This window comes from Phalacrocorax aristotelis, chromosome 25 (assembly GCF_949628215.1).
Source record: "Phalacrocorax aristotelis chromosome 25, bGulAri2.1, whole genome shotgun sequence".
NCBI classification, from domain to species: Eukaryota; Metazoa; Chordata; class Aves; order Suliformes; family Phalacrocoracidae; genus Phalacrocorax; species Phalacrocorax aristotelis.
In genome coordinates, this window is record NC_134300.1 from 1,171,314 (window position 1) to 1,180,366 (window position 9,053).

Below are 9,053 nucleotides of genomic sequence, written 5' to 3' on the forward strand. Positions count from 1 at the left end.
GCGCGGTCACGTGAGCGGCTGGGCTCGCAACATGGCGGCGGCGGCGCTGCTGCTGGCGGCGCTGGTGGCGGCGGGCGGGGCAGGCGCGGCGGCGGGGGGGCGGCAGGTGAGCGTATCCCCGCTTCCCCCGGGGGCCCGATCCTGCGGGGGGCCGGGCCGGCGCCCGCCCGCTCCCGGCGGTGCCGACACCGTGACCCAAACGTGCGGGGGTTTGGGGAGGGAAGGGGCTCTCTCGGGTCTCCCTGCCCCCCCCCCCCCGCCCCGTCCTGCCACGCGGGGCACCGTGGGCCACCCGTGCGTGGGGACCCCGCGCTGCCACCCCCCGCGGCCCCTTGTCTCCCCGCCCGAGCCGGCGGGAGCACCGCGGCCGGGGGCCGGGAAGCGGATCGCTGCTCCGAAACGGCCGGAGGCCGAGCGCTGGCCCAGCCGGTTTAGCAGCGTTTGGCCCGTGGCGGGGCTCCGTGGCCAGCAAAGCCCCCAGGGACGCAGAGGCAACTCACGCACCCGTGCAATTCTCCGCCGTGGGGCAGGACCGAGTCCCCCAGAGACCTCTCCTTCCTCGGCAGGTGTCTATGCAGTACAACCCTGGCTGGAACAACTCCTCTGTCAACCTGCTCCACGTGCGGGCGGTGGGGCCCAGCGACACCCTGCACTACGTCTGGAGCAGCATTGGGGCCCCCACGGTGCTGCTGGTGGCTACGGAGAGCAGGAACAGCACCCTGGGCATCAACTGGAACCAGCTGCTCTCGCCTGCTCCTGCAGGTGCCATCTGGATCGACCCTCCCAGCAGTGTCGTCTACTCCGCTGCCGTTGTCTTCACCAAGGTACCGCTGAGGAAGGCGGCCCTGCTCCGGGAGAGCTGCCCCATGGTGGGGGGGGCTTGTTGGGGCAGAGAGAGTCGGTCGGCAGCTTTCCCAGCTGTAGCACAACAGCCCCTTTTCACAGAGTCACAGACTGGCGGGGGCTGGAAGGGCCCTCTGGAGCCCATCCCATCCCACCCCCTGCTGGAGCAGGCACCCCCAGAGCAGGGGCACAGGGCCGCGTCCAGGCGGGGGGTGAATGTCTCCGGGGAAGGGACCCCACAGCCTCTCTGGGCAGCCTGTGCCCCTGCTCTGGCACCCGCACAGGGAAGGGGTTTGTCCTCATGTTCAGGGGGAACTTCCCGTGTTCCAGCTTGTGCCCGTGGCCCCTTGGCCTGGCGTTGGGCACCACTGAAAAGAGCCCGGCCCCATCCCCCTGACACCCACCCTTCAGATATTTATAAGCACCGATGAGACCCCCCTCAGCCTTCTCTTCTCCAGGCTGAACAAGCCCAGGTCTCTCAGCCTTTCCTCACAAGGGAGATGCTCCAGCCCCTGACCATCTCCGTAGCTCTCCGCTGGCCTCTCCCCAGCAGTTCCCTGCCCTTCCTGAACTGGGGGGCCCAGAACTGGATGCAGCCCCCCAGATGTGGCCTCACTGGGGCAGAGCAGAGGGGGAGGAGAACCCCCCTCGCCCTGCTGGCCACACTCCTTTCCATGCACCCCAGGACACCGCTGGCCCCCTTGGCCCCACGGGCCCGGTGCTGGCTCAGGGTCACCTCGCTGCCCCCCAGCACCCCCAGGGCCTCTCAGCAGAGCCGCTCTCCAGCAGGTCCCCCCCAGGCTGTGCTGGTGTGGGGGGTTGTTCCTCCCCAGGGGCAGGGCCTTGCACTTGCTCGCTTACACACTTTTGTGTCCTACCCTGGTTGTCTCTGGCTTCAGCAGTGATGGTGCATTGAGATGTTTGGCCAGGACAGCTCCTTTTCAGCCTCCTCCCTCTCCCTCGTGGCAGTGGTAGCCTGGTGCACAGTGGCCCGGGGGCCAGACCACAAAGCGGGGGCGTCCACAGCCCCTGCTGGTGCCTCTCAGCTCCCCTCCCCTTCCTTCCCCCCAGGTGTTTGAGTACAGCGAGGCCAAAACACTAGAAGAGTTCTTCTACCCCACGTACGACCTGTCTGACTTTTCCTGGGACAGCATCAACCGCACGCTGAACCACACGGCGCTGACAGCTGAGTTCACAGGCATCCCGGCCACTGACCCCAGCGGCAGCTTCTCCAACGGCAGCCTGGGATTCCGGGTAAGCCCGCAGGGGTACGGACTGCGCCGGGATGCTATAGGGCGAACACAGTGAATATCGTATCCAAAGCACCTTCTAGGGAGGGAACGTTGCTCCTTGGTGTCGCAGCCGGTGATCGTGCTGTCCCTCTGACCTGGGTCCCCTGCAGGTGACAGCCTACGAGGCCAGTGGCCGTGACGGGCCCCTGCCCAGCCTCCTGCACACGGCAAACAGCTCGAAAGTGGAGTTTGTCCTGGCTGGGGTGGCTCCGCGGGGCAACAGCTCCCGATTTGCACTGGAGGTGGCCGTGGTGGAGGAGACGGGGGTGGTGCAGAAGCTGCGCTCGGCACGCTCCATCGACGATGAGTACACCCCCACCATCTTCGAGGTGAGCATGGGGTGAGCGCCGGGCGTGGGGACGGCTGCAGGAACGAGGGTGAGGGGGGTCTGAGGCAAACAGACTGGCCGAGCTGCGGCTGCCGGCTGTGGCTCACGCTGCCGTGCAGACCAACCCCTGTCCTCGCTTCACCGCCCGTTCCTCTCCCTCCACCAGACACTTTCCCTGGTAGCTGAGTCCCAAAACGACAGCTCCACGCTCAGCTTCCTGCAGTGGAAAGCGACAGCCTATGGCTCCCAGACCCCCAGGCGCGAGGACAGCATCCAGTGCCGGTCTCGTGGCCTGCAAGCAGCCAACTGGACCCTGCCCGTGTCCAGCATTGTCCACGCCTACTTTGGGGAGAGGGTGGGCAGCGCCTACACCATCAGCGCCATCAATATCTCTTTTGGGGGAGAGGATGGAAAGGTTTACCAGGAGAAGCGCTACCTTATCTGGTGAGTGGGACCTGTCGTGCATGAAATGACGCTCTCCCAGCCACTAATAACTTGCCGTTTGGGGAACTGCTACGTTAGAGGGTTTCTCTGTTGAATAACTACCTCCTTTCAAAAGTCTGTGTTTTCCTGTGATCTCTTAGCAAGGAGTTTTGCAGTTTTTTGAGGCATTCCCTCACCTCTCCCCCAGTCCGGGAGGCCCTTCTCCTGCCCTGTGTGGGATCCTGCCAAGAAATCTTGATCTGACCCTGTCGGGGTAGAAAGCCCCAGCTGTTCCACCTGGGGGACACAGTTGATCCCCATCTCTGTGGCTGATTTCTCTCATCCCCTCCTGCAGGTCAGCGCTGCTGGGCTTTGGGCAGCCCCCCAAGGACACCTTCTCCCCCCTCGTCATCTCCATCATGGCTGTGGCGCTGGGCACCCCCGTGGTGATGCTCCTGGTGGGCAGCTGCGTGGTCCTCTTCGCCCAGAGGAAACGCTACTCTGAGTACGAGCCCATCAACTGAGGAGGATCGTCCCTGGGGAGACCCCCAGGACCCTTCTTGTCAGCAGGAAATGACCACGGCTGCTGCAGGGGCTCCGAAGCCTGCAACCTTCTCTCTGTCCTCCCTCTTTCCCTGCAGTCAAGGCTCAAAGGGGACCAGGGCAACGTTTGCAGCAATTGCCCACATCACGTGTCCCTCTGTCCTGCTCCCTCCTGCTGCCCAGGTCCTGCAACTGATTACTCTTCCTCCTCTGTTTTCTCCTGATCCATCCGGCCAAGGGAAGTGACCCAGAGGAGCTGGTCAGGGTTGCCTTGAGCCACGGAAAGATCTTTTGCGAGAAGATCTCTCTCTCTTCTCCCAAGGGATAAAACCACTGTCGTCGTGTCTGCAGCCAAGCAACAGCTGGGACTGGCTGTGCCTGGGCTGTGCCACGTCCAGAGCGCTCCAGGGCCGCTCGGGTGGCTCCAGCCCAGGAGCGGGGCTGGGGGACAGCGCTGGGGACCGGTTCTGCTCCCGGTGTGCAGGGTGCCTTGCTGCTTCCTGCTGTGCTGGGGGCATCCCAGAACAGCCCCCCTCAACCCGGCTGGGGCTCACGGGACTCCTCAATCCCCAACAGGCACTTTCTGCTGTGCTGGCCTCAGTGAGGGCTGCCGGTACAAAAGGGAAACCCAGTGCTGCTTTGCAGCTGCTGCTTGAGCTCAGGTATGTCCTGTCAGCCCGCAAGGGGCTGACCCAGCCTTGCTCTCAGTTAACTGCAGCCAGTGGCTCTGCAGGGCTGGCTCAGAGGTGCTATCCAGGTGCTTGAAGCCATGAGGCAAGCGTGGTCCGTGGCTGCTCTGTGTTCACAGAGGTATCGCGTCACTTGGGAGTGTGCTGCGTTTTTCACGTTCTCCATCACTGACTTGTCTTTGACCAAATAAAATGAATTTCTAAGAGCAGTTTCTTGTGCAAACGCTACATTATGGGTGAGCACGGGGAGAGCAGCTCTTGGGCCTCGCAAGAATTAAAGGGTGCTGGAACTCAGCAGGAGCCAAGGTGTGAAAAGAGGCGTCCGAGAGGAGGGAGGCTCCCTGCCCCTGGATTGACTCGTGCCTTGCAGCAGCGTGTGGTGCTCTGGGGCGGTTTTGCCTATGAGCTGTGGGGTCAGCGTGAGCCCAGGCTGTGAGCCCTATCCCTGCTCAGAAGGGCATTTGAAAGAGTCAGACTATTCCCATTCTCTCACCCAGCTGGGCTGCAGTGGGCGAACGGCTCCATGATACAGCGTTTGGCGACGGGAGGCAGGGCAAGCTAAACACTCGGCAGGTCTAGGGATGGAAGGGCTTTCCCTTTATTTGGTGGATTTTTAACCACCCCTGGGCGGGGATCAACCGTTGCCAGCCCAAACCTGGTGCCATCTCGCCCATCCTGCTGTCTCCCTGCTCCCTCCTTGGGGCAGGGCTCCCTCCCTCCTACCAGGCCAACTGGTTGGTGAACCAGCTGCTGGACCTCGGCCAGGAGGAAGAGGGGGAGGAGGGACAAGCCGGGCGGGACTGGCCACGCTCCCATGCAGGGACCCGGGGCGGGACGCAGGGTTGGGACGCTGTTGCAGCACTGGGAGATGGGACGGTTTCCTCCTGGAAACATCATTTTGGGGCTGGATGATGGCATCCTGTGGGTGAAGTCCTGGCAGCAGCGATTCCTAGGGGAATTTAACCCACTTTCCCCAAAACAGCTACAGAGCCGCTTGGTGAGGGGCTTTATTGGGCAAAGCCAGCTCCAGCAGGTTAGGCAAATCCCACCCCAATGCATCCTTGTGGGACAGAGCTCACCGGCTCTTGCTCCAGGCCCTGTTCGCCCTCCTGCAGGAAGCTCCCAGTGCAGTGCAGAGGGTTTTACAGCTCAGCTCTGTCAAACCTGGGTGCCCAGCAAAACCTTGCTGGGTCCAGGCAGGGAGCAGGGCCCAGCCAGATCTGCCTGCACCCCTCCACCTTCAGGGCTCACAAAGCAGGGCGGTGAGGAGGGCTCAACCCCTCTGCACCATGGGGTCCAGGCACCCCATCTCCCTGGGGCCTCCCTCACCCCCAGTACCGGAGTTTGGCTCCACTGTCCTTGGACTGGTCCTCAGGCTTTGGCGTTGCCACAGCAAGGAGGTTTTCGGGCTCCAGGATGAACATGCTGTACAGGTTCCAGAGCAGCATGGCCAGGAGGGGCAGGAAGGTCATGCTGAAGCCAAAGGCACGGAAGGAGCGCCCGATGGCGTACGACAGCCAGTAAATCAACCTGGAGAGGACACGGAGGTGCAGGCTCAGCAAGGGTGATGCCCTGGGGCTGGCACCCAGCTTCGCTCAGGGGTTCTGACCCCAGCGAGGGTTTGCCAGGCATGGCCGCTGTGGGAATTGGGATGAGAGATGGAGCAACCCTTCCCCTGCGCTGGCATGCCTGGCTGTCGTTGGCCAGGTGAGGTGCTGCCGGAGCAGGAGTTTGCACCAAGGCATGCCGGTGTTTGCCAGCACTGACAGACCCCGTTTGCACCCTGGGCACGGCAGCAGCCCAGGTAGGGTAAAGGAACCACTTACCGGGAGATGGCAAAAAGCCCCGTGAGCAGAGGGATGAGCTTGAGGACCTCCTGCGGGAGGTAGGTGGCCAGCACAGCCATGTTGAAGAAGTAGAGGATGAAAAGATGGACAGACTGGGAGACGTAGGTGCGGTGGATCTCCACCTCCTGCTGCAGCTCCCCGAAGGGCTCTAGTGCGGAGGAGCAGAAGCGGGAGATGCCGCTGATGATCATCCCTGGGGGACAGAGAGAGGGGCTGAGCCGGTGCCCAGTGAAACTGCATTTGGGCCCAAGGGGAGGACCAGAGAGATGCAATGGGGTGGGAAGAGGGTAGAAAAACTCAGTCTGCTCCTCCTGTGGGAGCACAGAGCTGCAAAGAGCTCAGCCCCAGCTCTGCTCACCACTCCCCACAACCCAGGGCTAATGCAACCCAGCGAAGGGGGCGAAGGGCTTTGTACACCAACCCCGTGGCTCACCCAGAACAATGGGGAACGTGGCAAAGGCGGCGCAGCGGAGTGTGTAGACCAGGCGGGCGCTGACGGTGGGCAGCAGCGGGGCATCAAAAGGCAGGAAGACGTAGGCCCCATAGATGAGGCAGGGGCAGAGAAGCAGGGCCCCCACCACCGAGGCCACGGCCTGGAGGTTGCCGGTGCCGCAGTCGCTGGTGCACGGGCACTGCAGCCCCTCAGTCGGTGGCTTGGACACTCGCTCCCCAAAGCCCAGTGGGTCCCTGTACCGCGAGGGGCTGATGGGAATGAAGACCTGCTTCTGGCGGAGGCTGTGGGGTCTGTCACTGTGGGGGATGTAGCCCTCCTTGCCCTCCTCCTGGGGCCATGGGGCGGGTTGCTGCTTCTGCTTGTCAGGTCTCCGCTCAATGCACTGTGGGTCGATGGGCACAAAGACGTGGGCTGCCATCATGGGCAGCCCAGGGGCTTCCTCATCTTCGGCCTCAGCTGGGGGGCCAGTAAGAGTAGCCTCCTCGGGGTCTTCGCGGCCCCCTTCAGGACTTGAGCGCCTCTTGGTCTCCACAGGCTCCGGCTGGCCCCGGGTGCCCTGCTGGCACCGGTCCCATGGCAGGGTGGCATCAGGGTCCCCTGAGTGTTCACCCGGGGCTGGTGGCACCTTATCCACGTGGGCAGCTGGGGCCACCTTCCCCACCTCCAGCAAAGCCAACTCCTCAGGGGGCGGGATGGGATCAGCGGCAGCCATGAGAGTGGCCGGCTCAATACTGCTGGGGATGCAGCTGGGGACTGGCAAGAAACTCTCCTATGTTTTGGGTTGTCAAGAGAGCACTAGATTCCTGTCCCTTCCACTTCACCCTGTGCCAGGAGAAAGACAAAAAACCCAGCAGATATTAGAGGTTTGGGGTCATGCACAGAGCCTGTTACAAGCTTGGATGCGAATCGGCAGCCGCCACACCTCGAGTCCCCAGCACCTGCCTGCCTTTCAACTATTAGGAGAAAGCAGATCTCCACATCCCCCTGCTCCCAGCCCACGGCAGCGGGGTCAAGGCATGTGGTACCAGGCATGTGGGCACCATTGCTCAGAGCTGGGTGCCAGGTGAGCCCCGGCTGTGTCGGTCTGGCCAAAAAATGGGGGCAGCCTGGGAATTGCTTCCCCACATGGCTAAACATCCCGGGGTTTCTGGCTGGGCACGAGCCTTGTGACTCGGGGGAGCTGGACACTGCCTGGCCAATGCAACTGGCTCCACCCGCCGTTCCATTCCGTGCCAGCATCGGCCAAGCCCCGATACCTGGGGAGAGCCAGCCAGGCCGCATCTAGGAACCACAGCTAAAGCCAGGATGAGCCAGATTTGCTGCCTTTTGTGGCTGAGGCCGATCTGGGACCGGCACAGGAGGCTGCTGGGTGCCACTTGCTGCGGGGGAGCCAGAGATCCAGGCAGAAATCTCACATTTTTCCCTCTTAGCAGGGGATCCCTGTATTTTAGCCCATCCCAAGTGTTTCTGGCTGCAGGCATGGGAGCCCCTGCAACGAAAATCTCTCTCTTTCTCCCTTCTGGGCACATTCATCCTTGCACCTCCAAAAAGAACCCTGGCCTGGCCACAGGCATAGAAAAACTGAGGCAGAGAGTGGCGCGGGGCTTCACCTGAGGTCCACACAATGGAGTATGGCTAAAGCAGCTTCCTGTTTCCTCACACACCTCCACCTCCCCTCTCCCCACCCCACTCCTCGCCCCATGGGACACGGGAGAAAGGCGGTTCTCTGTTCCCCTTGCTGCAAAACTTACTTGGAGAGAGGTGGGGGGCCATGGGGCTGGGGGCTGTGCGGCAGCGGCAGCTGGGCTGGGAGCCTGCGAAATGCTTCCACGTCTCTCTGCTGTCTGGATTTCAAACCTGTTTAACCAGCTAAGGTGGGGCCGGGCAAAAGGGGCAGGCGCAACAGCCTCGCCCGATGTGGTGCTGAGGTGGCCCCTCAGCACTGTGCTGGCCCCCCTGAGCCCCATCCCGTGCCCCTCTGTGGCATGGGGCAACCACCACATAGGGACGAGCGCAGCGCAGAACGTCCCCCTGCCAGGGGGTTTCTGTGCTGGGGGGGTCTGGCAGCAGGGCCAGGGCCTGGTGGAAAAGAAGAAGCCCCAATGCTTGTCTGCCATGGCAGAGAGAGGACGGGCCTGGCTCTCCGTCCGGGCTGGTCACACCATGGTCACGCCATGGTCACGCCAAGGAGGTGAAGCACCAGAAAGATGAGGGGTCCTGGGGAGCCCCCACCCCAGCAAGCAGCACCCTGCCTTCCTGCTACACGGTGGCATGACGGGACTCCCGGGGCTGGGGAGGAATTCCTCCCACCGCCCCGTCCAGCCGGGCCGCTCTGCACCCCCACAGCGATGGAGGGTGGCCCCCGTTTGAGCCCCCAGCGTCCCGCTGGCGCTGAGGTACCAAGGCAGAGGGATGCCTGCCCCACAGCTCCTGCCAGGCCCATGGCGTGGGGGAGCCATAGGGCCCACCAGGCCCAGGGACCCAGCGTTTGGTGCCGGCCCGCCCCCGGGGAGGCGGGGGGGTACTCCCGCGGCCCTCAGGCCCGGCTCCAGCCATCAGCGCCTCTGCCCTTGTCCGGCTCGTTGAACTGACGCCGGTGCGGCCGCCATATTTGCCAGCACTAAGTGCTGGCGC

The 9,053-nt window shown here is 63.2% G+C and overlaps 2 protein-coding genes across 2 annotated transcripts; one reads left to right on the plus strand and one right to left on the minus strand.

The window, feature by feature from the left end:
* Positions 1-3: 3 nt before the first annotated feature.
* Positions 4-4,327, plus strand: GLMP (glycosylated lysosomal membrane protein). Its single transcript, XM_075075478.1, has 6 exons — positions 4-106; positions 567-824; positions 1,915-2,097; positions 2,246-2,464; positions 2,630-2,907; positions 3,242-4,327. Exons 1-6 carry the CDS (start codon positions 32-34, stop codon positions 3,408-3,410), a joined length of 1,182 nt encoding a protein of 393 aa, XP_074931579.1. The 5' UTR covers positions 4-31; the 3' UTR covers positions 3,411-4,327.
* A 784-nt stretch (positions 4,328-5,111) lies between these two features.
* TMEM79 (transmembrane protein 79) lies at positions 5,112-8,272 on the minus strand. The gene is made up of 4 exons (XM_075075479.1): positions 8,171-8,272; positions 6,399-7,241; positions 5,945-6,158; positions 5,112-5,648 (listed from the first exon to the last, which is right to left on the minus strand). Exons 2-4 carry the CDS (start codon positions 7,129-7,131, stop codon positions 5,444-5,446), a joined length of 1,152 nt encoding a protein of 383 aa, XP_074931580.1. The 5' UTR covers positions 7,132-7,241; positions 8,171-8,272; the 3' UTR covers positions 5,112-5,443.
* Between the last annotated feature and the right edge of the window lie 781 nt (positions 8,273-9,053).

Excerpts from the sequence above, each read along its gene's own strand:
- TMEM79 (XM_075075479.1), bottom strand. The coding sequence starts at position 7,131 with ATGGCTGCCGCTGATCCCATCCCGCCCCCTGAGGAGTTGGCTTTGCTG. Across the intron at positions 6,159-6,398 it reads CACGTTCCCCATTGTTCTGG|GGATGATCATCAGCGGCATC; the intron begins GTGAGCCACGGG and ends TCTGTCCCCCAG. Across the intron at positions 5,649-5,944 it reads GGGCTTTTTGCCATCTCCCG|GTTGATTTACTGGCTGTCGT; the intron begins GTAAGTGGTTCC and ends TGTCCTCTCCAG.
- GLMP (XM_075075478.1), top strand. The coding sequence starts at position 32 with ATGGCGGCGGCGGCGCTGCTGCTGGCGGCGCTGGTGGCGGCGGGCGGG. Across the intron at positions 107-566 it reads CGGCGGCGGGGGGGCGGCAG|GTGTCTATGCAGTACAACCC; the intron begins GTGAGCGTATCC and ends CTTCCTCGGCAG. Across the intron at positions 2,908-3,241 it reads GAGAAGCGCTACCTTATCTG|GTCAGCGCTGCTGGGCTTTG; the intron begins GTGAGTGGGACC and ends CCCCTCCTGCAG.